The sequence below is a fragment of the Mustela erminea genome, chromosome 17, assembly GCF_009829155.1.
Source record: "Mustela erminea isolate mMusErm1 chromosome 17, mMusErm1.Pri, whole genome shotgun sequence".
Lineage (NCBI taxonomy): Eukaryota > Metazoa > Chordata > Mammalia > Carnivora > Mustelidae > Mustela > Mustela erminea.
In genome coordinates this window covers 31,159,533-31,186,032 of record NC_045630.1, presented here as the reverse complement: position 1 = coordinate 31,186,032, position 26,500 = coordinate 31,159,533, and the positions used below count along the sequence as shown (strand labels likewise).

At 57.2% G+C, this 26,500-nt stretch overlaps 1 protein-coding gene across 4 annotated transcripts; it reads right to left on the bottom strand.

Annotated features, from left to right (window-relative positions):
• Window positions 1–748: 748 nt before the first annotated feature.
• LOC116576661 (calpain-8-like) lies at window positions 749–25,522 on the bottom strand. Of its 4 annotated transcripts, none has more exons than XM_032319136.1 (10): window positions 25,206–25,522; window positions 18,471–18,540; window positions 12,670–12,788; window positions 11,989–12,122; window positions 11,123–11,291; window positions 10,198–10,287; window positions 8,412–8,497; window positions 6,461–6,535; window positions 5,735–5,894; window positions 749–1,116 (listed from the first exon to the last, which is right to left on the bottom strand). In XM_032319136.1, exons 1-9 carry the CDS (start codon window positions 25,440–25,442, stop codon window positions 5,774–5,776), a joined length of 1,101 nt encoding a protein of 366 aa, XP_032175027.1. In that variant the 5' UTR covers window positions 25,443–25,522; the 3' UTR covers window positions 749–1,116; window positions 5,735–5,773. The 4 variants fall into 4 exon arrangements, with proteins under 4 accessions (XP_032175027.1, XP_032175025.1, XP_032175026.1 ...); XM_032319134.1 differs by lacking the exon at window positions 749–1,116 and adding an exon at window positions 5,089–5,208; XM_032319135.1 differs by lacking the exon at window positions 749–1,116 and adding an exon at window positions 5,112–5,146.
• Between the last annotated feature and the right edge of the window lie 978 nt (window positions 25,523–26,500).

Genomic DNA, 26,500 nt, shown 5'->3' with positions numbered 1-26,500 from the left:
GGTCTATGTTTCCATGTTTGGCTATTGTGAATAATACTGCAGTGAATATGGGAGTGCATTTCTCTTTTTGAGGTAGTGTTTTGTGTTCTCCAAATAAATACTCTGTAGAGCAATTAGTGAGTCATGTGGTACTTGTGTTTATTTTTTTCATGAGCCTCCATGTTTGTCACCGTGGCTAGACCAATTTACATTCCCACCAACAGTGCACAGGGTCCCCTTGTGTCTACACCCTTGACCACACCTGGTCTGTCTCTGGGACACTGGGTTCCAACAGTTGTGAAATGACAAATGATTTTGATTTTCTAACCCATACTACCTCCGCGTGAGCTCATAACATGCAACGTGAGTCCGGGACCAGCAGGCAGGTGGCCCGCGGCACCGACAGGGTCCTGAGGATGTGGGCCCCTCGTCACATGCCACAGAGCTGGTGGAGCATGAGGACCAGCGAAGTGGGGGGTACGATGCCACGGGAAAGGCACAGCCCCCACGTCATTAACACAGTGAACCCCAGAGGGGGCCCGCCATGGAACCGTGGTTCCCAACCTCGGCTGCAGGCCGGAATCACCCCCGAGATTCTGCAGTGAAACATCTGGGATGCAGCCTCCATACCCAGAGGGGTCCAGGGTGCAGCCATGGAGGGGCTCCCGGGGAGACTGCTTCCCACGGGCCAGGCCTCCTCCCCTGCCCAGAGGCGCTGCCTGTGGGGGCTCTCCCTTCTACCAGCCAGGGATAGGGGAGCCAGGGGAGCATCAGCAGGAAACCCTGGATATTAAGTGTGACACGATGCTGTGTCACTGAGGAAACATGGAAGGGCCCAAAGCCAATCAGATAAAGTTGGTGCTTCCTTTTCTTATCAGAGATCAGGACATTTGTTCCTGTGGCTAGAGGACCCCGGGGCATGCCCTCTACCAGACACACGGGGGCAAACGTCACCACTATCCCCCCCCGGGGGGGGGGGAGGTCCCACTGGGGTGGGACCCAGCGTCATCTCTGCCACCTGCCAGGGTCACTGGCTCACCAGAGTGTGTAGGAGAACCCACTTCCCTCTGAGGCCGCCAAGCCACATCTTCCCAAAGGAAGGCACCCCAGTCAGTGCTCACATACCTCTTTGGGGACCTGCGGAGCAGAAGGAAAGAGCAGTCATCCACGACAGCGAGGCTCGCCCTCCATGCCCTGCGACCCTCCCCACATCCTGCAGACAGACTGTCCTAGGTGAACTCGAGGCCGACTGAGATCACTTCACTCTGGAAGTCTGAAGGGGAGGGGCTGGATTTTTTATTTTCCAGGCGTGTGATTGGTCAGGACCCCACATGTTCAGGAGGGATGAGCTGGATCTTGATGAGAGCTAACAGCTCTCAGACCTGCACACCGGCACCTAGACCCAGAATGGCGAGGTCTGTGGAAAGAAATGCAGGATCCCAAGCCCCAGTGAAAAGCCTGCCTGGCCTGAGCCTGTGGTCACAGCAGGAAAATGACAGGGGACAGGGACCAGGCAGACAGGCGGGGCTCTTCAGCCTTGGGGCATCAGGGTTGCTCCCCAACTGGTGACCTACACAGGTATCCAGATTGCGGACACGGAGCCTTAGTAGTAAGTTATAGGGGTCACAGAACGGTGCCCCTGCAACCCCAGGTGCCCCTTATAGCCCCAGGTGCCCCCCTATGACTAGGTGCTTCCTACAACCCCAGGTGCCCCCTATGGCCCCAAAAGCTCCATGTGACCCCACATGTCCGTCCCCTATGACCCCAGGACCCCTATGATCCCAGGTTTTCCCTATGACCCCACATGCCTCCTACAACCCCAGGTGCTTCCTACAACCCTGTGCCCCCTATGACCCCGGATGCCCCCTATGGCCCCAGATGTCCCCTATGACTCCAGGTGCCCCCTTATGACCATGTGTTTCCTGCAACCCCAGGTGACTCCTACAACCCCAGGTGCTCCCTATGACCCCAGGTGTCCCCTACAACGCCAGCTGCTCCTACGGCCCCAGGTGACCTCCCCTATGACCAGGAGCTTCCTACAACCTAGGTGGTCCCTCCAACCCCAATTGCCCCCTATGACCCCAGGTTCTCCCTACAACCCCAGGTACTCCGTATGACCCCAGGTGCCCCCTATGACCCCAGGTGCCCCCTTACGAACAGGTGTTTCCTAAAACCCCAGGTGCTCCCTATGACCCCAGGTGCCCCCTACAGCCCCAGGTGCCCCCCATGATTCCAGGTGGACACTCTTGAATGCACGCAGGGCACCTTCCGGGGGTTCGTCCCCGTGAGCAGGATCTGGTCTGGGGACATCAGGCTCTAGGTGGGGTGGAAGGGCCAAGCTGGGAGAGAAGTGGGTGTATTTATTTGAAATTTTTTCTCCCGCCATCAAGCCAGGATTAGGTTTCAACCTTTTTCCACCATGAGAGATGCACATACCACATCCTGAACTCTAAAACTGTAAGTTCCAAGGTGGAGGGAAGAAAGGGGCCGCAGGGGCTATGAGCTTGGCAACTGGCTTCTTATCACAACACTTCTTCATCATGCATTAATGTATACTGAGATGTTGGGCCTCCAGCTGGTTCTTGCTCTTCCTGATTAAAATTGTATCTTTCTCAAGAAATTCATTCTTCACAAAATTACCTAACGACAGCCACCATGAATCCCTCCGGAATTTGTTACAAGGAGTCGTTGGCAGTATAAAAAGTAGATTGTGATTTGTTCCTGGCTGGGCTTATCGAGCGCCAAAGGCCTTGCTTCAACACATCTGTGAGGTGCACTGCAGCCTGGACAGGGCTGTGGTCCCCAAGCCAGAGGCACCCAGACCAAAGGTGGCTGTGTGGCTCCCTCGCCCCAGCCATGCCTGCCTGTCTCAAGGTCGCCCAGCTCGGGAGGAAAGGAGAGTCTACAGCCTCCCATACCCAGCCTCCCTTCCACTTTCAAATGCCTTGTGCCCCCCTTTCTTGGCTCCTGTCCCCTGAGAAGCCTAGACTTGGGAAGTCTAAAGCAGTAACCTGAGCCCTTGATGACAGGCAGAGTTCAAGGAATTTCGCATCTGAATATTAACAGCAGAAATGTGAGCCATAGGAATGAATCTCTAATAGTGGAATTCAGGCCTCCGGAAGGCCAATGGGAGAGGCATTCAGGGGGGCAAGAAGAGTGCTTGATGAGGACCATTCAAGTGGCAGGAAAGATGCACCCCGATTCCCAGCCAACAGCGTCCAACCAAAGACATCCAATGTGCGGTAAAAAGTGACCCAGCTCCAAGTACCTTGTAGACAGCGTAGCAGATGCTGAGCGTACCCTGTCCTATCCTCTTCCGGCACCGACAGTTCTTCTGCATCAGACCCAGCAGCACCATGCAGTGGGGTTCACCGACGCCCCCCTCCTGGCTGTCATCCACTTAGGCCAGATGGATTCCTAACTGGGGATTGGTCCAGTAAGTGGCTGGAGGTCTCCAGGAGGTCGCCGGGCGTGGTTTCCCCCTTGAGGGGTGAGGAGGCGGGAAAGAACACAAGGGAAGAGCCTTGGTCGCCCCAGAGAGGGCGCGGCTGGCAGTCAGTGGGCCTGGGCAAGTTTTCCTCACAGCGTGGCGAGCACGCCCTCCTTCCCTGCCCCCTCCCCTCCCACACACTGGCAGACGCATCCCGTGGCATCCGGAAACTTTGCACAGCGCCGTCTGACTGGGAATACTCGAGGTCTGATGGGCCAGGGCTGCCCTGGAATGCTCACGAGTGACCCCCAAGTCTTCCAGTTCTAAGCTCCTGGCCTGTGAAGATGAGCCCCTCTCAGGGAGGAATATCTCGGGGTGTGAGGGGAGTCACGTCTCAGGAGGCCTCTGCTCACAGGCTCTGGAGACAACGGGTCTGGTGGGCGTCTGTCCCCTCCAGCCGTGGGGGCTGACCCTCTGCCCCTCAGCCAGATGGCTGGAGCATTGAGATACCATCTCTCCCTGGTAAGTCACTGAATATGCATGAGAGATAATTAAAAAGAACACAAGCCACACCACCTATGGGTACTCTAAAAGATGGCTTCCCTTCAAAGAGAACTTTTTAAAACTCTTTCAAAACAGCGACTACACATTCCGAGGCACAGAGAGGTCCAGCGGGTCAAGGGAGTGCACACAGTTGGGCAGCAGTGCGTAAATGAAGAAGACGGGCCTCAGCGGTTTTGAAATACTGATGTCGCCCAGGGGAGGACAGCCTGTGGGGGTGGTCCTCACATGCCCTAAATGAGGGTCCAACTCGATGAGATAACAAGGCATGCACAGGAGACCAAGAGCCACGGACTTAACCAGAACGTTTCCTACTCAATCCCTCCTCTCCACCAGAACCTTCACGTCCAGACTGTCTGGGGCACAAGCGCGGACTGCAAGGTCAAGTCCCTGCAGCTTCCCATGTGGACGTACAGAACATCATTACAAAAGGGCCAGGCACAGTCGGTCCCTTCCAGACAGCTAGGTGACTAGGTGACTGTGCCAATGGGGTGGAGACGGTGATTGGGGGCGGATACCTCAGGGGCGCCCCCAACGGTTCCGCGCTGCCAAAGCAATCCAGGCCCATCTCCTACCCGTTTTCTAAGCGCTCGCTAATGGCGGACGTATTTTAATTTCTTCCAAATGCAACGTCATGGCAATCCCTACATTTTTTGTTTACTCCTTAACAGAACTGGAGGAAGAGAATGAGCTACAAACATAATGCCCTACACTTACAGAACACCATGGGTTTACATTGCGCCTTGCCTGGTGGGCGTTAACCCTGCGTTGTGCGGACCAAGCAACACCGCGCCACAGAGGAAAACGAGCCTCCCAGGGCCCTGCAGCTGGTGAGCCAAGCTGCCGCCAGGCGCGGAGCTCTGGGCTGGACGGTGGGCGGTGGGTGGGGAGTGAAGAAGAGACACACGGTGGTCGGAACCCAGCCTGCACGGACATGGGATTTTATTAGGACTCGGAGCACAGCCCTGCAATGATCAGCGTCAGAGCCCTGAGCGGGAGGCTGGGTGGGCTGGGGGGCTGGGGGGCTGGGCGGGCAGAGGGGCTGGGGGGGCAGACGGGCTGGGGGGACAGAGGGGCTGGGGGGCTGGGGGGGGCAGAGGGAGCAGGCTTTGCTTTCCTTTATTTCTCCTTCGGGAGGTGGGTCGTTTTTTCTGCATCTTCTTCCTGCTGCCTCGGCTGTCTCGGCCGAGAGGAGCCTATGTCGGATGCGTCAGTGATGTCCAGGGAACCGGGGAGGGCTCCCCACCCACAGTGAGACGAGAGCCCCCCAGTTAGGGCAGAGGCAGGGGTTGCCCAGATATCCTCCCGGGGTGGAGCTCCAGTGGCTCCCATAGGAGGAAGGAGTGGCCATCACGGACCCCCAGGCTCAGGCCGCTCTACCCCACCCTCCGGGTTCAGCTAGGGCACACAGACTTAGCATGGCGTGATCTACTGGAGCAACACAGGGTCCACGCATCTCAGGGGGATGCGTGTCCAGCAGGGGCCAGGAGAAGAGTGAGAAAGGAGCACAGTGAGCACGAGGCATCCTTGGGGGGCAGGGGCAGGTAGGGGAAGCGTGGAGGCTACAGAACCCTATTGGCTGAGCTCCAGCCTCAGCCGGGGGCTGCAGAACCATTGTCCACCCTGCCACCCTGGCCTCCAAGCCCAGGGAGAAGCTGGGCCCCTGCGGGGCACCAGGAGCCAGTGAACAGGCCGAGGCATTGCGCAGCCCAGGGGGGACAGGCCAAAAGGACTTGGGGCCCCGCAGCCCTCCATCCAGCTCACCTGGGAAGTTGGTGTGGCCCCCAGGGGTGGAGCCCCGCATCAGCGGCCATTGAACAGGACCAGGTCCCATTTGTGTAGCTCCTCGCTACTCAGGGAGGCTGGGGAGAAGTTGCAGATCTCCAGCCGGGAGAACTGCTCCAGGAAATCCAAAAATGACATCCTGGGGGCAGAAGGATCAGAGGGCTCTGGGTTCACGGGGCAGGTTCCAGGACAGAGCAAGGGACCAGCTCTGACCCTGTCATGTCTACAGGGCCACTGTCCAAGTCCCTGGCTACCGTTGGCATCTCTGTTTCATTAGAGAGCGCCCCTCGCACGTCTAACAACCAGGCAGAGGGACAGAACAGTAAATGGGCCCCTGCCACCGGGGCCAGGCACTTCGGAATCTGCAGAGACTTAAGTCCTCCAATTTAAGTCTGCCCAGCAGAGATGTCCCTAAACCATGTCATGTTCAAGGGACGTCCCTGTCATCTGTCCTAGCCCACCCACAAAGGAAGTCGCCCTGTCACATGGCTAAGCCCAACTTGCTGAGATGGGATTGGTGCTCTGCCTCATGAGGGGGAGGGGCAGCAGAGACAGGGACACATGCAGTCCCTGAGGTCGGACAGCCTAAGGGTGAAGGGGGAGAAGAAGGACGCCCCCAGCAGGAGCCACATGGGCTTCCTGAAACCCTGGTTGCCGGGGGAGTGAAGCTGCTGGGAAGGACAACTTCCTGCAGATCGTGCTCACCAGAACTCGCCATCCTCCGCTTTCTTATCCAGCTCCGCCTTCTGCCTGGGGTCTATGTCATTCCACTCTGGGGCACTGGAGGAAATCGTAAAAATTAAAATCTTTAAAAAGAGAAGCAAAGGCGGTCATTTGTGAAAGGTTCGCTGCAGCACACAGTTTCCTGAAGCTAGACGGCCCCCGGAGGGCAGAGACGGTCATGAGCCAGACCCTAGCAGGCCGGCAGTGGTGGGGGAGGGGGACACACATCCCGGGAGGGATGCGGACCGACGACATGGACCGCAGCCATGCAGCTGGGACATTGCCTTAATTTCACTGCCAGGGAACCTTCATTTCTAGCTGAAACTGCCACACTCCGTGACAGGGCTGCAGGTCCAAGAGAAGAGGGATGAGGCTGCCTGTCAGGCGTGCACCCCTGGTCCATGGGCTGGTTGTCATTCTGGCTCATCCCTCAGGTGAGGACCCTGGGGGAGTCAGACACTCTCTGGGCATAGGTGCACCATCCGTTTCCCGAGCCGCCAGTGACAGCCATCAGGCCCAGTCGGGCAGCAATTTTCCTGAAGTCGTGTCACCCGTGAGGCCTCCTGTTATGGCCTTTCCGTGGCAATGGCCATATATGTCATAGACGTATATTCAAATGACGTCTCCAGCCTCCTGCCTGACCTTTACCAAGCTCGGTCTCCTGAAATAAGTGTGCAGCGTCTAGGAACCGAATGGTATAAAAATGTCCCTTCCCTGGATGCCTTCAGCAAACCACGCACTCTACCCTCCCCCAGGAAAGTCCAGCCACACAGGACCACAGGGGTCATGCAGGAGGGAACCCAGGACGCCTTCAGCTCAGGGAAACTTTCACCCATCAGACCCAAATCTCAGAATGTTCTTGTTGTAAACAAAGATTAGACAAGTTAGAGAATTCTGGATCTGAATCAAATCTCCCAATTGGGTTTTGAGCCTAAGACAAATTTAGATTGTTTAAGTTAACTGGACATTGGGGTGACTTAGAGCTGTGGCTCAGAGACCCAGTGTCCTCCTGCCCCACCGGCTGCTACAAAAATGGTCCCAGCTGTGTCTCCAGCTGCTGGAGTTCGGCCCTCACCCCCCCGACACCACCCCTTTTGCACCTGCCCAGCCTTTCAGAGACTGGGGGGGGGGGGTTGTCAGGGAAGGAGATGGGGTCACAGAAGCCCTCTGGGCAGCTTGCTAAAGAGCTGTCCGCTGAAATGGCCAAAAGTCAGAGCGTTGATTTCGTTCTGCGGGGGCGCCCTTCCTGGGCAGTTGGTGGAAAGGAGGTTTCGGGTTTTGCTCCAATTCGGGTAGCGGAATCAGCGTCTGTTGCCCTCGGGACCTACCTCTCTCTGTGGCACACACCTGAAGGGAAGTATGCGGTGACTGGCCACGTCCTGCCATTTTGGCGGGCAAGGGTGGGCAGAACAGGGCGTTTCCCGAGCGCTTAGGGACACCCCATTTCCCAGGTGCTTCCTCAGTGGCAGGAGGCCTGGGTGAGGGAAGCCTGCCTGCCCCCCCCACCCGTGACCTTGTCAGGAAAGAGCAAGCAGCCCTCCCAGATGCCCGCCACTGTCTGCCCCCGGATCCTGCTTCCTCCACTGGGCACTGGGGGCTTGGCCTTTGTCTGAGAGACGGTCTGCAGTGGGAGGCGCGGGATCCACGGGTCTGGCCTCCCCTGGCAATCACCACTGTGTGGCAGGTGGGAAACAGGAAAACATTCTGGAGACAGAGCTGCCAAGCCTGCAAAGGCCAAGCAGAGACCCAGAGGCCAGACTCCAGCTGCCTGCGGCGTGCTTTGCTCAGCAGGAGCCCAGCAGTTCTCCTTCCTGACCCGGCTGCTGGGCTCTGAAAATGCGGCCGTGCTCACGGGGCCCCAGGTCTCATGAGCGCTGTGTTTTGTGAGCCGCCTTTCCACAGCACGGGGTGAGGATGGAGACCAAGAACCTACTCGTCACTCCAAGCCCCTGTCCACTCCACTTCGCCCCACGGGTTCCGGAGTCTGATCAGCTTCTCGGGACGACCCCGGAAATTTACCTGCAAGGTCCACATGCGGAAGCACCTGAGCCTCTGGGCTCCCCTGCCCGGCACCCCCGCGTCCGCAACCCCCCACCACGCCCTCGTGACCGCCTCCCTCCCCGACCCCTCGCATCTGCCCCACACCCCGTGCCTGCCCCCCACTGCATCCCCGCGTCCACCCGCTACTCCCCGCGTCCACCCCCAGCCCCAGGCCCCACACCTTCCCCACAACCCCGAATCTGTCCCATGCCCACCACCCCCGCACCCCACGTCCACCCCCAGCCCCAGGCCCCAGCACCTCCCTCACGCCCCCACGTCTGCCCCCATCCTTGCGTCCTCCCCACAGCCTGCGACCCCATGTCCACCACCACCCCCCGTCTGCTCCCTGAGGACTTACACTTTCCAAATGTCCCCAAAGAGCCACGCCCTTGTTTTAACACGTTTTCCAGATATGGCCAACTGCTCTGTTTTCCACAATTTGGTTTGTTTTCCACAAACCATGTGTCTGGCTCACAAACAAGTTCGTGTCGGCTTTCACATGCACTCAAATTTTGTAATTGACTAAGACTCACTGAGCTCTTAACCCACCAGATGAAATGACAATAAGCCACAGAGCACGGTGGCCAGCGTTCGGGGAGCACCCTCTGGAGGAAGCACACATGGCGCCAAACACTGCAAACACACCATCACCGCCCTGAAGCCCTGTGGCTGTCCCAGGAGCTGGGTGCCGTGGCTACCTCTCTGGGACAGCTCAGGAATCCTAGACGCAGAGGGCGCAGGTCACTGAGGTCAGGACGTGGTGGAGGGGGCATGGGCACCCAGAGAGCGTGTCTGCAAACACACCTGGAAGCTCACACTTACTGCCTTCCCCGCTAGAGCCCCCGTGTTCACATTCCGCGCACACACACTCACACAAAGGATGTCAGGTGTTGGGTGTCCCACTCCCCTCCGTGTCCTCCGTCATGCCCTCGCCCACGCTTACACACGTGTGTTCAGTCTCTGCTTGGGAAATGACTTTACAGAAGAGCGTGTTGGTGACTTACAACACTCGTGGGTTTTCATACACAACAAAAACTGAGATCCCGTCTCATTTCCCGTTTTGCTTGGCCGTCGCTAAGCCCAGAGCAAAGCTCATTTTTCGAGGGCAGCCCTGTCTCTCGCCTGCATTGTCTGGTGGATTTCAGTTTCGTGTTTTGATTGTGTCTGCACACGTCACTGTAAGTCACTGCAAACGCTTTTTCCAACTGGGCAGAATATAGTAAATAAACGTCGTGAAAACTACAGCGCATGCTTTCTGCTTGGGTTGGAGAGGAAGGAGCAGCACGGCTCCTTCTCCATTGGGCCTCATCCTGGGGGAGCCGACATCACTGCCTTTATCCCCTTTGGGGTCCTACGGGTTTCCACCTGTGCACATGCACTTCTTAACCCACATAGAAAATCTAACGGACAATCTCTACAACCTCCTCCAAAACCGCCCTACCACCCCAAGCCCGTCTCATCTGCATGTCGCTGGAGCCCAGGGAGCTGAGGCACAGACGGGCAGCGGGATCCATCTCCAAGGGGGAAGAGTCCAAAGGGCCCATGAGCAAGAGGGACCCATGCACGGGTGGCGTCCTGGGCAGCCAGGGAGGGACCTCAGCAGATGGGAGTCTCTCTGTGGTGACCTGGACGCATGCAGTATCACAACCTGCTACCCTCCCCTCTCCTCCAGCTTTTACCTCTTGGACCCCAGTGATGGAGTAGGCATGACTCTTCACCAGCTTCTGGCAGGTGGTGGCCTCCGCTCCTGCTTCAGCTGCACTGGAGACCTGGTTGGGGATGAAGTCCACAGAGGATGGCCCTGACCCTGACCCTGACTCTGACCCTGTCGGGGCTGGCCGCTGGGGGACACTGGGGTGAAGGTGCAATGGTGACCTCGGTGACCTCTGAACAGGCCTGCAGCTCCAGGCAGGTGCCATGTGGCTCGGGGGCTGGAGCATGACTTACAGGATTTAAATGCCACCAGACGCCAGGGCGTCACCTCAGGTCCCCGAATGACTCCCTGCTGCTTGAAGAAGGCCAATTATCTGGGAAGGTCGCTCTGGGCCAGACTGCTTCTCCCGTGTCTCCCCCTTCCTCATCCGCAGGCCCCCCCTCTAGGCCCCCCATCGTCTCCCCACCAGGCAAACCCTCGAACTGAGATTTGGCAGAGACGTACTGTTTGCGTGCCCAAGGCCACCAGGTCAGGGACAGACAGGGGCAGGAACAACACGCCAGCTCCAGTGTCCATGCCGCCCCGGGGCCCAGACCACCAGCCCCCCCACCCAGGCAGCACATGCACCCTGGCTCCAGATCCGCTCCCCTTCTTCTCAGGGATCTCCAACTCCATCGGGTACCCCCCCACACCCACCATATATCTGTTTCCTAAAGCTTCATGATCACTGAGCAGGGAAGGGGCAGCAAAGGTGGGATGCTGGATCCAGGGGTCAGGTCTCCGTTCTTGGGCCAGTCCCTGGCACTGCAGACTGCGACTCCCACGATGTACCCACTTGCTACCCACTAATAAGGTCTGGGACCCCTCCGTCCCCAGACTTGCCCACAGTTCAGCCCCAGATGCTGCTGTGACCCCTTCCTTGCCATGCAGTGGGGAGCAGGGAGACTCACGTCAATGGAGCAGGCCAGCAGGGACCCCGCACGGAGGGCCTTCCGGATGATCTGAAACAAGCGGGCTGGGGGCTTCTTCAGGTCATAAAACTCAGAAATGCCTCCAGTGAGATCCTCAAACCCCTCCACCGTGGACCCTCCAGTGAGAGCCTCATACGAACCGTTGAGCCTGCAGGGAAAGAAAAAATGTGTGTCATCTGCAGAGGAGGGCCCATGTGGGCTTGTGCTAGGATGCAGAGTGGGCTGGAAGATAAGAGAGGGCCCTTTGCCAGTTTTGCTTTGGGCTGACAGGGAGCTCTGGCTACCTCCCACCAAGCCACACACCCCCACCTCCAAGTCCTGTAGGAAGCCAAGTGCAGACTTCCCAGCACGGACCCTGGCTTCCTGGGTTCCTGGGGGTTGGAACCCTGGGCAGCCGTGGGTAGAGAGAGTGCCCCGGGGGCTCACTCCGCGAAGAAGGCTGGAAAGGTATGGGGTTGCAGGACAGGGTAGGCGACACACATCAGGAGAACCCACAAAGAAGGCTTCCTGCATGGAACTCCAGCAGACAGGGGGCGGTGAGAGCTGGACGGGGCCTCAGCACCGAAGTGCATCTGTTCCTTCCTCATCATGGTTGTTTGAAAAACTCACCTTAACCTAGGAACTGACTTTGGGATTTGAAGGAGGAGAATGGGGAGGCCCCAAGAACCTGTAGGGCTGACCCCCCCCACCTTGATCCACACCTCATGGGGGCAGGGCTGAGCCGAGAGCTACTGGCCCCAGTGTCCAGGTGCTGGGGGGACTCGGCCAGGCACCCCAGGTTCAGGGTGGGGCAGGTGCCATCCTCGGGGACACAGGGGTCTCCCGGCCCTGTACCGCTTACTCACTTGGCGTAGGCCTTCTCCAGCAGTGCTCCCCAGAACTCGGTGCCCGTCTCTGAGTGCAGGAAGAGCAGCTCCCCATCCTTGGTGGGCAGCCTGTCGTCCACGACCACTTCCACCCACTCGCCGTACTGCCAGAACTGGGGGGCAAGGGACATGGGGCGGAGGCCCCTCAGACATCACCCCATGTGGAGGGCCGAGCTCCAAGCCCCCCCCAAGAGCAGGATCTGCGTCTTCCATCCACACCCACCAGAGAGGCCAGAGAACACAGGACACGTGGCATCCAGCGTGTGAGTGATAAGCAAAGGCGCCCGCGTTGGGGGTCTCTGGTTTGGGGATGTGGGAGGGACCCAAGCCCATGGGAAGGATTCCCAAATGGCACGGTCAGAGCAGCGAGGGCTGGCTGACACACGGGGGACCTTCCTGAACCGTGGGTGTCCTCTTCCTTACGGTTTTCCTAACAATGTTTTCTTTTCTCTGACTTGCTCTATGCTAAGAACACAGTGTATAACACGCTTGAGCTATGAAACATGCTTGACTCCACTGTTTATACCCTCGGGAAGACTTCAGGTCAGCAGCTGGCCACCAGGGGTGAAGATTTGAGGGAGTCCAAAGAGACGCCAGATTTCTGGCTGTATCCCGACCCCCACGTAGCTGCAGGGTCACCATGGGCCCCAAGCACCGTACCTGAAAATGGAAGATCCCCGCGTAGTTCTGCTGGAAATCCTGGCCCCCAGGGACCACGCGGCGAAGCAGCCCTTCATTCAGGGTTAGGGAGGCAAGGGCGGCCAGCAGCCAGCAGTCACCTGCACCCAGTCACAGGGACACACCGGTCAGGCCTGCCGCATGTCCCTGCCCAGTCTGACGTTTAGCGCCCTGCTCCGTCCAGCCCATGTCACCTCGCCCCCTTCCAGGTTAGATGCCCCATCATCCTCCCGTGTCTGAAGGTCCCGGGTGGCTCCTGCTGCATCACTCAAAGTCCCGTCCTCAGGACAGAATGTTCTCTGCCCGCCCCTACATCACAGGACCCTGACCACTCCACCCCTAAGCACCAATGGTTGGGGTGGAGAGCGCAAAGAAAGAAGACAGGGCGGATCCCACTCATGTCTCCAGCTTTCATTCCTTTGCTCCCACCAAGAACCTGCCCTCCAGGCAAACTCTGATGCCCTGGCCTTTCCCCCTGGGCAGTGGCTGCTTTGTTCTCTCCCCCAGCAAGACCTCACGGCTCAGCCACCTGCCCCTTCTCTCCAGCCACGAGTCACTCTGTCTCTTTGTGTTTCCTTAAGACCGGACAGTACCTAAGCTCTGTGCACCGGGTCACAGCACCCACCCGAGCAGCCGCTACTGAGTAGCGCTTTGGTGGCCTCCCGGGGTGACCTCCCGGGGCCCTCCAGCCAGCAGGGATGTGGACTCCTGGTCTGGCACCCCCAGCAGGAGGCTGACACATAGGGGGACCCGGAGGACATGCACTAGGCATGACAGCTCCCATGTCCGCCAACATCTGCTGCAGGAGAGATGGCGAGTGACGGTTCCCAGCACAGGCCCCGGAGGGATCCGACAGAGTGACCACTCTGCAGCCCCTCCGACATCCACCCTGCAGGACACACGCATCCTCGCAGCCCCTCTGATGTTCTCGAGAGCCCTGCTGAGCTGTCTCCATCCACCCACCCAGAAACTCCTCACGCATTACAATTCAAGGCACGGAAACTCCACGTCCCTCAGTTGCTGACATCAAACAGGGCTGCCCAGTTGGAGGAGCTTAATTTTCTTTTCATCTGCCTCACTCAGGACACTGCACAGGTCCTCCTGGCACTCGGGCAAGCGCGGGGCTCCAAGGGGGGGGTGTTTGGATTCCTGCCAGGGACTGTCAGGCGTGAGTGGACTGTTGGTTCAGGAACACATCCAAATCAGCACACGCCCCTTCAAAGTCCTCTTGGGGGGATGGACTTCTATTCTGCTGCTCAGAACATGTTTGGGGACCTGCCTTGAAGCCTGTGGCACAATCGTTGGGTTCTTCTCCATAGGGACATGGCTTTGACCTTGGACCATAGTTTTAATTGCCAGAAGCAGCCAAGAGGCGTTTGGATACAAGAGGCTTTTGGTGGCGAGTAAGGTGGGTGGAAAACCTGGGAAATACCTTGATGGACGAGTCCCTCCTCGCCAGCCACCTTCCAGTCAGATCTGGCTGTGGGTTAGAGTTTGGACTAACTGTAGAGCTAGAATGGGGGGGTCCTGGGTCACTGACCTCTGGGAAAGTCAGGGAACTACCTAAGCTTTGTTCTTCCTATGTTTTATTTGGGTAATACAAGTAATGGGTTTAATAGTTATTAAAACAATAAAGAGATTTTTTAAAATTACACTTAAATAATGACCCCCTAGAACCTTCCCCCCCTCCACCCTAAGGCCTCAGGACTTCCAGTAAATAGCAAACAGACCCGAGCCCTAACAATGAGGGGCTCTGGTTTTAAGTCCACCAAGAGACAGTCATCCTGAGTTAGGCTTTGTTACAACAGAAAGTGCTAAATCAGAAATTCCCTTTAGGTCTGAACACCTAGTGTTATTATAAATCATAGGTAGCAAGAACTCAGGGTCCAGCTTATTGGGCACTTCCTAATTGCCAAGGGGAGAAGTAGAGCTGCCCCGGGGCCACTGGCTGAAGGACAGGTGAGGGAAGCAGGGACAGAGATGAGGTCAAGTGCTGGGATCTCTGCAGTAGCCCCTTTATGAGGCTGATCAGTGACAGGAGCAGGAATAACAGTGAAGCCACTACTTGGTTGAAGATGAAGCCTAAGCGGAGGGCATTCATGGGGGCTGTGAGGGTGGCACAGAGCCTGGAGGCAGAAACGAGAGACGGCAGCCTCAGCGACTTCTGCATCCACTGATGGCAAGGAGATCCAGGCAGGTTGGTCCCTCCCCAGAGTGGTGGTGGCTGCAGGGTTGGGCCTGGGAGCCCCCTAGGAAGAACAGGCCTGACCCTGCACAGTTGTACCCCCCTAGGGCCACCCAGGACCCCAAGGACAACTCTGGCATAAGTACCAGCCAGCCCTGGAGGCTGTGATTTATAAAAAGAAACGCAGGCTGGGTCTTAGATCTGCTTCTGGGCTCAGAGCTCCAGAGAGGCTAGGCAGTCCTCTTCTGCACAGTTCTTTTGTTATGTTAACGAGGTGGCTTAGGAAAGCCCCTAGGTGACCCAAATGGTTGCCAGGAGAACCAACCCCAGTGAGTGGGTTGGACATTTAAGAGCCATCTCATCCCCTGACCCTGGGACCCATCAGCAGTGGTGATTCCTGATTCCATCAGGCCTCTGTCATGAAGCCTTCAGAAATACCCAGAGGCCGGGGCTCACAGTGCTCCTTGGCGCACATGTGCAGGTTTGGGCAATCAGCGTCCCTTCCCCAGACCTCATCCCATGCCTCTCCTCCATCTGGCTGTGCCTGAGCTGGATCTCTGGTAGGAACCCGTGCTCTGGGGAGTGAGATGTTTCCCAGGGACGGGTCGTGAGGCCCTCCATCTGCAGCTGATGGGTCAGAAGCACAGGGGGGTACGGGGGAGGACAATGGGAACAGGAGCCTGCGGTCTGAGATATGGGGGGGACAGTCTCGTGGGACTGAGCCCTTAGCCTGTGGGTCTCACACTCTCTCCGGGCAGACAGCACCTCATAACTGAGTGGGATCACAAGACAACCCCGGGAATCACCCAGGGGATCTCTGGCCTACCTCATGTCTGAGCGCCATCATGGGGAGGCTGGAGACGAGCCAGCCTTTAAGAAGTAAGAAACCACCCAAAAAGGTGAATCAATGAGAAACACTGATCCAAAAGAAAGGGGAACCTTTCGGAGACAGGTTGCGGTCAGCAAGAGACAGGCTGCAGGCAGGGAACTGTCCAGGGAGCAAGCAACACTGTGCCACCACACATCCAGCCCTGACATGGATGCTGACCTGCTCATATGGGCTTGTTTGTCAAAATCCAGCTTCGGTGTGCCCTGGGGTTCACAGGCCAGCGTGATTCGGCTCTGACGCCTGCACCAAGCCATCTCAGGGTGACCACCAGGCCTCCTCCAGGCCCTCCAAGCCCCATAGCTATACCACTCTTCCTTCCCTCTAAACCGTGCCACTGCCAGGCCTCATCCCTGCCTGCACCCCTGCAGAGGCAAAGCTGGACAGTTTTGACCTGGGAGACAGCAGCTGGATTGGGTTCTCAGGGCCCCAGGCTACAGTCCTGGCCTCCTCTGTGGCCAGCCTCCATCCCACAGATGCCCCTCAGCCCTCTGCCCAGGTTCTTCGCAGGGAACAATGCACCTAGCCCTACCCCATCGCAGAGACCTGAGCTTTCCTCGCATCTATGGAGGCCATGCTGATGGAGTGAGCTGTGGGTCCCCCAAGGAGACGGAGCAAGGAGAGGCTGGGACCAGCACGGTGCCCCTCCTCAGCCCCAGCCCTGCGGACCCAGGGGGCTTCTGTTTGTCCCATGTTTCCCAAAACACATCCACTTAGCTCCTGGTATGGAGCCAAAGCCACGCTCTCCTCTGGCAGAGGCCGAGCCCCACAATAAGAGGGCATAGGCCCCATTCTCCACGCAGCTGTTGGGAGCAATCGAATCTTCAGCATCACAGATTTCCCAGGCTTCACGCACCTAAAATCACGTCTCCAAAGAAAGCCAGGCCCTGGGCGCTGGCCAAACACTACCTCTGATGGTTGCTAAGGGGCTCCCGCCTCTGGGAGGATGGCCTGGCTGAGCAGGAGGGAGCCAGATGCCCACCAGGACCACTGCTGCCACGCAATGACCAGCACCCCCACACAACAGGACAGCATTTGCCACGACACTTGTCGTTGACAGCGGAAGAGACAGAGCTGACGGGACAAGGAGCAGTTCAGACACACGGGGCAGCGGGCATCCAAGGATGGGAAGCAGGAAGCAGACTTGTCCCAGCACAGCTTCCCAGTGTCTAAGGTCATGAATTCAAAACACTAGTAAAATAACAGCAAGCAAGAGTAATGAACATGTTCTAACCCCGGAGGAGACCCCACTGTGTGGTGTCAGACGCAAGCACTCTGAACACACGTTGTTGACGGCGCATCCTGTCTCCCCGAGGGGCACCCGGCACTGCTCTCTGATGGGGAACCCTCACCCACCACACAAGGCAGCCTGGCTGACTAACGGCACTGTGACTCGGCACCTCCAGCACCCCCGGCACCCCCACACCCAGGAGCAGCCACATTTCCACTGCCGGAGCCTCGCTCCCGGCCACAGGCCCTCAGCCCCCTTCTGCTCCATTCATGCAAAAAGCCAGCACGCAGCAGGGCTGACCCCGGGGCTCCTGCTGGTGTCCCCACTTCCTTCCCACAGGTTGAATTCTAGAGCAGTTGAGTCCCTCTGTGCCCGGCCAGCTGCCCGTACTCACCATGGCAACACCCAGGCTCCTCGGAAGCCCTCTTTTCTCCTTGCTCAAAACCATTCAAACCTCTATGCAAGCCAGCAATTAAAAGGCACTTATTCAATAGCTTTTCCGAAGTTAAAACATCTGTAGCAAGAAGCTGTTAAAAGCGTACGTTCGGAGCTGTGTTTCCCTGAGACACATGCTAATTAGGTTAAACACTGAGCTCAAAGTAAAAAGGCAGAACAAGGAGGGCCAGGATGCTGTGCCCTGGCCCCACCCCACCCCACCCCACCCCAGCCCCCCCACACTGTGAGCCCCACACAAACGGCTCGGACGGTGCAAGGGCTTGGGACACAGAGGCCGTGGCTCTGGGCAGCGGGAGCATGACCGTGTGGGGTGCCCGGAACATTCCCACAGTTCTGCACTCACGCTCTGCGAGCTCGGCCAAGGGGGTATCTGCGAGCAACGCTCCTTAAGGCCAGAACGTGGGAAGAATTTGAAATAAAATGCCTGTGAATTTCGGATTCATCAAGGCTTCTAGCAGGTGGAAGAGAACGCATTTTCTCGGCTGGAATAAGGAGGAAAAGGGAGGGCACCTTGTGAGAGGACAGGGTTTTCAGGCCCACGTGGACACAGGACTTCTGTTTGCTTTGTTGGTCTTCACGGGTAGGATTGTTCTCCGGCGCCTGCGTCTCTGCGCCCGGTCCTGCCACCATCCCGGGCTCCCTAAAGGGAGCTCAGCTGGGAAGACGGGATTCTCATTTTCTCACTCATTTTAAAGCATCTGCTGGGCCAGCCCACAGTTGTGCAGATGTGGCTGCTCCATCCGGTGAATGGTGTCCACGTACAGGCCACAACTGTCAAGCACCGCCCGGCGCGGCTGTCCACTGGGCACCTACAATCCTGGCCCATTGCTCCCGCGTGGAAGGGGGTTCCGTGGCCTGGAGAGATGGCCCTGGGGAGCCACGGTTCTAGCATCGCAGACCCACGCAAGGAGCACCATCTCAGAAACACAGACACACACACAATATCGCAGACAGGACGTGAGGTCCCATTACTCATGTCACACACAGCCAGCCTTGCCCCAGATGGAGAGTCCCCAGTAACTCACCCAGACTCCCCTGACAGATGTCTGTTCGCGTGGCTCCGTCCACAATGAACTGGGGGCTGGGACACAATTCCTGAAAGCAAGGGGGACAAAACACGGGTCACAAGACACCCCTCACTGGTCGCAGCTGGGGTTGGGGAGCTCCACCGTCAGAGCAGAGCCTGGAGGAGGCCAAGTCACCTACTGTGAGTCCCTCACGCTACTGCTGATGACTCTGCAGGCCAGCGAAGGGAGGAGGCTGTAGGGGGGTGCGGGGCCGGGGTGCAAGATGGGGGTGCAGGGCAGAGGTGCAGGGTGGGGGTGCAGGCAGGGGTCCAGGGCAGCAGCCACAGCAGCCACAGCCTGCCTCCCCACCGTCCACCTGCATCGGTGTGACTGTGCACACCGTGCCAAGCGCTGGTGTGAGCGGCGGCCAGAGAAGGGCAGAGGCTGGCACTGATGTGCTCGAACATGACCTCCCTCTCAGACAACACCCCATTTGCACAGAGAGCATTAGATCAACATTCCCCACGCTGACTACATGCTATGTGCACTCATTAACTTCCCAATGATGTGCCCATGGCCCCAGGCGCTGACGCTGATGCTGAGGTGTCGGGGCAGGGAGGGCGGTTCATGCAGCTGACCCGCGCTTCCTGCGCTCAGGACCATCAGGGTGGAACCGGCCTGGGGCACCGCTGGGGCCCCGTCAAGCTCTTTCTTCCCTGTTTACCCAGCACGACTGCTGGGCGCCCACCCTGCACACATAGCCTCACGGGGCAGGCACGAGGGTGACGGGAGCAGGGCAGAAGAGCACAGACCTCACACTCGAAGTGTGTCCATCCTGTGTGGGAAACCCGGACTGACCTCCCCGGAGAAGTCAGAGACAAGCCCAGTGCATAACAACGGGTGCGGGCTTGTGCACAAAGGGGGAACGTGAAATGCCTGGGAGGGGCGCGTCTGGGAGGCTCTCTGGGCGGGAGAGGATGCCTGCCCGTCGGTTAGACAGTCTAGGAGCAGGACAGGGGTGTCCGGCTAACCCCAGGCAGATGGTCACGGGCAGTCGTGGGTCTTCAAGGAGCAAAGAGGCCCCTGTGACTGACCGCAAGTGCATCCGAACGCCGGGGAAGCAGGTGGCGGGGCCAGCACCGGGAACTGGGATCCCCCCCTGCGCAGCAGACCGTGGATCCTGCAGTGACAGCCCCACACCCTGCGCGGCGCCACCAGCTCACGTCTAAGTGAACGGGAACAGTGCCTTCCTGCTGGCTTTCTTTTCTTCCAAGTAGTAAGAAAAATTTATTCACTTGTGTTTTGTTGAAAAAGTAATATATGCACATAAGCTGAAAAAAAAAGTCTAAGTAAATAATGCCCATAAAACCAAAATCGCTTGTATTCAGAGTGCTCGCTGCTCACATTTCCTTTGTATTCTTTCAGAAACTGTCTGTTCTCATAAAAGCATTGACATGTACATCCGTTTTTATCACAAATGTATTGTACCTCCTTTCCCAGCCCAGAGCGAGCCTTAGAATTTCATCCTAATTTCTGCAAGCTCTTCAGCCAGCCCTCCGTGGGCGGACCCTCCGTTCTATTCCTTTGTTTCCTGCTTCTGCGGTCTCCAGGGCAATTTAGACCAAGACCCAGCGTCAGCCAAGCTAGGTGTTCTCAAAGCTGCAAATTCAGAAGGTGGAGAGATTTGGGAAATTAATAATTAAAAAGGGAGGGGTAGAGCACCTAAGTGGCTCCATCGGTGAAGCGTCTGCCTTCGGCTCAGGTCATGATCCCAGTGTTGTGAGATCAAGCCCCACATAGGGCCCCCTGCTCAGTGGAGAGCCTACTTCTTCCTCTGCCTGCTGCTCCCCCAACTCGTGCACACCCTCTTTCTCTCTCTGTCAAATAAATAAATAACATCCTTTTTTAAAAAGAGAGGGACAAAAAACCCATATTAAATTTCATTTGGCACAGGAACGTGCGGCTGCGTCGGGAAGGAAGGGAAGAGAGCACACTGAACGGGGTCTCGCAGACTCTCGCTCCTTAAAAACCCTCTTAAAATAGTGTTCTCTCCTATCACCCGTTCATCCTTCAGTCTCCCGAAATCTGGTTTCTACCTTCGACCAGAACCACAGAGGGAGAACGGTTGCCCCAGATGCTGACTGCCCCCTCCCTCCTCGCCCCTGTTGGAGTTCTCCTCCCTTGGCTTCTGCATCCCTGCTTGCCCTTGTCAGTACCCTCACCTCTCCAAATACTCCTCCTCCATCATCCTCTCCTTCCTCTGCCCTGCTCGCCCTTCAGAGTCAGGGAGCCCTCCACCAGGGTCCTCAGTGCTCTGAATGATTCCACATCCTACGGCAATGCCACATGCCAGGCACTCCCTCCTGGGACATCACCCAAACCCCAGCCACGGAGTATGACGATCCCCCTGATGGCTCCCCTGAGCCACACAGATCAGCCGCCCACGTCACTGACATAGGTCACATGCTGCCAACCTCAGCGACTCAGAGCTAACGGGTCCATGAGCTCGGCTACAATCTTGCATCTAGTGCGGGAGACAGACTGGTTCATGAGGCCGGCAGGAATTTCACAGGTTATAGGCAGAATGGCACAGAGTGATTTACAGACAGACGGACGTTCCTGTCCTCACATCACTTGTTAGCACAATTCAAAACACCTCCGCCCAGAAATGCCAACCAACAAGCGCAGTGACTCACAAGTCCTGTGCGTCCTCTAGAGCCCACAGAAAGCCCTCCCAGTCACCACGTCCTGCCTGCGGGACCCACACTTGGGTGGGGGACACAGGGGAAAGTGGCAAGCAGAGCGTTTTGGGAGAAGGGGGCCTCCCATGCCCCTCCTTCCTCCTTCATAAGCAGCTCGTGTCTTCTCCGTAATCATGTTTACTGACATGTGGGTAAGGAACTCAGACACAGACACAAATTACTCAGGCTTGTGCCAGCCCCTGACGCAGGGCACGGGGGAGCCCCAGGCACCGTGTTGAGTCCAAGGCAGGAAGTGACAGGGACGGCACATTCTCGGTGACCACGCTCCCCCGGGGCCATTCCGGGAGCTCTGGTCCAGGACTGCAGTACACCCCATGCTGCTGCTACACTGGTCACCATCGCCACAGTTATGGCCACATCACGGCCTGGCACCCCTGCCCCTTCAGGTCCTGGACCCTTCGGAGCTTCCCGCCTCACCTCCATCTCCCCCCGTACTCCCTCTCCCATTACCACCTTTCCCAGGCCGTGTTCACCCTGAACAAAGGCGCAGAGCCTTCTTGGGCCTTCCTGCTCCCGCTGCTTCCCAGCCCTGCTCCAATGTCTGGACCTCCACATCACTGCCCGGCCCCCGTTCCATGGTCAGGTGTAACTGCTTCCTCCGCGAGCTCCCGTGCATGTCGTCGTATGTGTGCTTCCCCTCTGACATGAATAACAGAGACACTCCTAGTACTGAGCTCTGTTACATGCCAGGCGCCATGCGAAACCCCGCAAGGTAGATAATGCTATTTCTCCCCTTTTACAGGTGAGGGAACGGAGTCCTAGGGAGCTCGGGAAATCACATGATGTCACAGGCCCAGTGAACAGCACGGAAGGGACCAGAACCCGATCCAGCTGACACCCGAGTCTGCGCTCTCAGCCAACTGTCCTACTGTCTCCCTCCGACCAGAGAGAGCACCTCTGAGGCTCTGCGCCCACATGCACACACGACCTGCGCATAAATAAGGCTGAACTGAAAGTCCCCAGCTCATCAGTCCAGAGCAGCTGCTGGAAGAAGGGTGGCCGCCTCCGACAAAGGCTGGTCCCCTTATCCGAACCCTTATCTCCCAACGGTCATACCCTCCACGTCTCCCTTAACCTAGGCTGGCTGCTTCCTGGGTCCGTTTGGTGTGCTTGACCCACCTTGCTCCCCTCTCTGCATTTCTCCTTAAGATCAACGCACTCATCAAATGACAGAAATGCACAGAGAAAAGTCTCGTCCACTGGGCCGTGCTTGGGCCCATGCACACTGGGCAGCCCTCAAACCACAGGCCCAGGCTGGCCGTGTACATGGCGAGATGGGGAAGCCAAGAATGGAGAGGGCTCTGCGGAGAGCTCCGCTGGTCTCACACACCGCCGTGGAGTCTGCGACAGTGCCGCTGTTCTTGCCCAGTGCCACTGGGAACATCACCGTAGAGTCATGAGATCCCAAGCTTGACCCTGAGGTCTTCAATCTGGGCCAACCTGTCTTCCACCGTTAGAAGAAGAGCCCAAGCAGACCTTCCATTTAGCAGCTTAAAAAATAGGAGAAAAAAAAATGGGTGCACCTGAGTGGCTCAGTTGATGAAGTGTCTGCCTTGGGCTCAGGTCGTGATCCCAGAGTCCTGGGATCAAGTCCCACTCAGGCTCCCTGCTCAATGGGGAACCTGCTTCTCCTTCTGTCTGCTGCTCTCCCACTTATGCTTCCTCTCTCCCTCTTCCTTTCTCAAATAATTTTTTTAATCTTTTAGAAAAGTAGAGCAAAAACAGACAAAAAAACACCTGGAAGGGGCAGGATGCCAAAATTTATGACTTCAGAAAACATCTAAGTAGCAAGCTTCATTCTATCATCAAGAGGGCAAAAGCATCCACACATACATATTCAGCAGATCCCATCTGCTTTCTCCTCGGGACAGGTCAAAGTTAACACCTTTGTGAGAAGCAGGGCCATCAGAGCGCTGGTGTGAAGTCCCCTGAGACCAACAAAGTCAGGTGTCACTCTCAAACGCAGCCAGGGAGACAAAAAAGCCAATGACCCCATTTAAACATGAGCAAATGATTCGTACAGACAATACTCCAAAGAAGACATCCAAATCGCCAACAGACCCACGAAAAGATGCTCAACATTGCTAATCAGCACGGATACACAGATCAATGGGGCTCCTGGGTGGTTCAGTCATTAAACGTCTGACTTCCGCTCAGGTCCTGGGATTGAGTCCCACATCAGGCTCTCTGCCCAGCAGGGAGTGTCTGCTTCTCCTTCTCTCCTTGCTTGTGTTCCTTCTCTCACCGTGTCAAATAAATAAATAAAAATCTTTTTTAAAAGATTTTTTTAAACTTTCTTTAAAAAGAAACCAAGAAAATGCATTTTGTTTCTTTTTTTTTAAGCTTTTATTTATTTGACAGACAGAGGTCACAAGTAGGCACAGAGGAAAAGAGAGAGGGAGAAGCAGGCTCCCTGTTGAGCAGAGAGCCTGATGCAGGGCTCAATCCCAGGACCCTGAGACCATGACCTAAGCCAAAGGCAGACGCTTAATCGACTGAGGCACCCAGGTGTCCCTGCATTTTGTTTCTTTAAAAAAAAACATCAAAAATAGAATCACCAAATGATCCAGTGACTCCACTTCTGCGTAGACACCCGGAAAAATCGAAAGCAGGGTCTCAAAGAGATATTTGGATAGCGTCTTCGTAAAACCGTGATCCGTAAGAGCCAACGGGTGGAAGCAACCCACAGGCCCCTGGATTCATGAATGGGTGTAAACGCTCTGGAGGTGGTGATGGACAGCTGCAGCAGCGGAAATGCTCTTGGCACACACTTAACATGGTTAGATGGTCTTTCGTTAAGTGCGTTATAAGGAAAGGAAGGGAGGAGAGGAGAGACAGAGTGGGGAGGGAAAGCGCAATGGAGCAAGTGATCTCCTCAGGGCCAAGCGGAGTGTCCTCATCCCTGTCTCTCCCGCCCCGGGCTCCTTGGGGTGCTCCAGGTCCACTAGGTTGCAGCCTCCTGACACCCCAGGATCCCATGGCTCGTGGTTGTCCCCGTGGAGCACTTCCATCTTTCTTCCCAGGGTGTCCACGCCTCACCCGTGTGCCTGTCTCCCCACCATCTCCATCAGAGTCAGGACCAGAGCTCACTCCTGGCATCTCCCTGACCACCGCCCCCACCCCACCGGCGCAGGCAGCCCCCTGCACAAAACACACCTGCCCGTTGAACCACCTCTTGAAGCGAGAATCCGAAACTGATTCTCAGTCCGGATTTTGCCCACACCTCAGATTAACCACACAGGTTTCAGGGGGACGGGAAGGTGGGCCATGGTGGCTGCAGGGCGCAGGGTGGAGGGGTCCTTCCAGCCGTGGGAGCTGTGCGCAGACCGGGTGGGGAACACAGCAAAGGGGCAGAGGTAGCTGGAGCCGGCCCGTGGTCCTGACCACATCTGAAGAGCCCTTCTGTCCTCATGCTCCCTCTTCCGCCACTGCCAAGAAGACAGGTCCCACAGCTCAGTTTTCCCATCATGGCTGAGGAGACAAAAGGGGCCTGGCCAGGAGCTGCAAAGCCTAGTCCCTTGTGGCTCGTTTTGTGGACCAGACACAGGACAGAGCCCTTGATTCACTTGGGCTCACACCCACCCTGCAGAGGGGCTCTGATCCCGCAGCTCAGACCGCGTGACAACAGTCATGGAGCAGGAGGCCACGGGCCGAGGTTTGGGAAGGACGCTTCTCCATCCCCTGCCCTTGGGCACCATTTCACAGAGGAGAAACGAGAGCCTCATAGAGGTCACCTGTGCAAGGAAGGCCCAGCTGGGGTGCAAATCTAACTTGTCTGCTTCCAAAGTCCGGGAACGCTCTTCCCTCCGCCCGTTGCTCCTCCAAAAAGACTTTAAAGGAGGGTGAGGTAGGGGCCGGGGGAGCTATTCTAAAATGCGGACCTGGAAGAATGATTTCTCCCTCAAAGAATGACTTCTCCCTCAGCTATTTGCCTGAAGAAGCGACAGCCCTCTGTCCCATCTGACACCCAGGAGCAGGCCTGGCTACTCACCGTGGGTCGTTTCCAGACAACACCTTGGGTTTGCGGGGAGTGTGGCCCCAGATCCTTGTAGCCCAAGGCAGACGGGCACGCAGGGAACTCTGGATCCTTAAAGAGGACTCCTGAGTCCAAGCACTGTCGCCTCAGGCTCTCAAAGTCCTGGCCCAAGTACTTCATGGCTTTCTGGTGGGAGCCAAGACCTTCGGCGGCCGCCCGCCGCCGGGCTACTCTGGCCACCGGGGCTGACATGGCCGTGGGCTCCGCGGGGGACACAGGAGACGCGGGGCAGAGCTGCACAGGGTTGTCCGACACCTGCCGCTGGGAGGCCAGGCGGCCGTCACCCTTTATGCAAGGGCCCGCTCCCGAGGGAAGTGAGTCACAGTGCAAGCAAATGTGTACCCACATGATAATGAATCTCTCCCACCTTCCCCTTCAGCAAACAATTAGGAGGCTGGGAGCCTCAAAGAGCCCTTCCCTAAGAAATCTGTTGGGATGGCAGCCATCCCTGCCCCAGGCAAGGCCAGCTTCCCTGCCCTTGGCCCCGGTGGCCGAGATGGGAAGACAGGTCCAGCAGCTTAGGCAGGTGTCTACCCCAGCCGGGGCAGTGGCTCTGAGCAGGACGAGGGTGAGGGGCTGGGGCTCTGCCTCCCTTCCAGGAAAGTTTGATTCCTAATCTGCTAGGGAGTCAGAGATACCAGAGATCTGCAGGAAGGATCTGGGTGAGCCCCCAAGAAGGTGGCTCTGAGTGTGAACGAAGCTTTTGGGTCTCTGGCCCAGCTCCACCAGTAATTAGCTCTGTCATTTTGAGCAGGCTCCCTTCCCCTTAATGTTCTCCTCCCTAAAATGGAAGATAATAGTAGGATCCGCCTCTCAGGGCAGGGCGAGTGACCAGCTGGAGCGTGAGTATGGCTCAGCAGGGCTCCGTGGTCCGCGGCAGTTGAGGCTGTTCCTGGGGAACGGGGCTGGAAGGGAAGGCCCAGGGCTCAGAGTCATGGGCTCTCCTCCCAGAGAGGAAATGTAACCTGGGACTTTCTCGTGGCTCCAGTTTCCGGGGCCTGGTCTATTGGAAGGATGTGGACCCCATCTGTGATTTTTCTGCTAATGTTGACTATTGGAGTGTAGTTGACCTGTAACGGTCCATCAGTCTCAGGTGTAGACCAAGTGATTCAACAACTCTAGACATTGTGCTCCCCACTGAGAGCGTGGTGGCCCCCTGCCACGGCACAACGAGATCAGCACGATATTGTCACCTGTGTTCCCCTCGCTGTGCTTCCCGGCCCCATGACTCACTCATCCCTGGACATCTG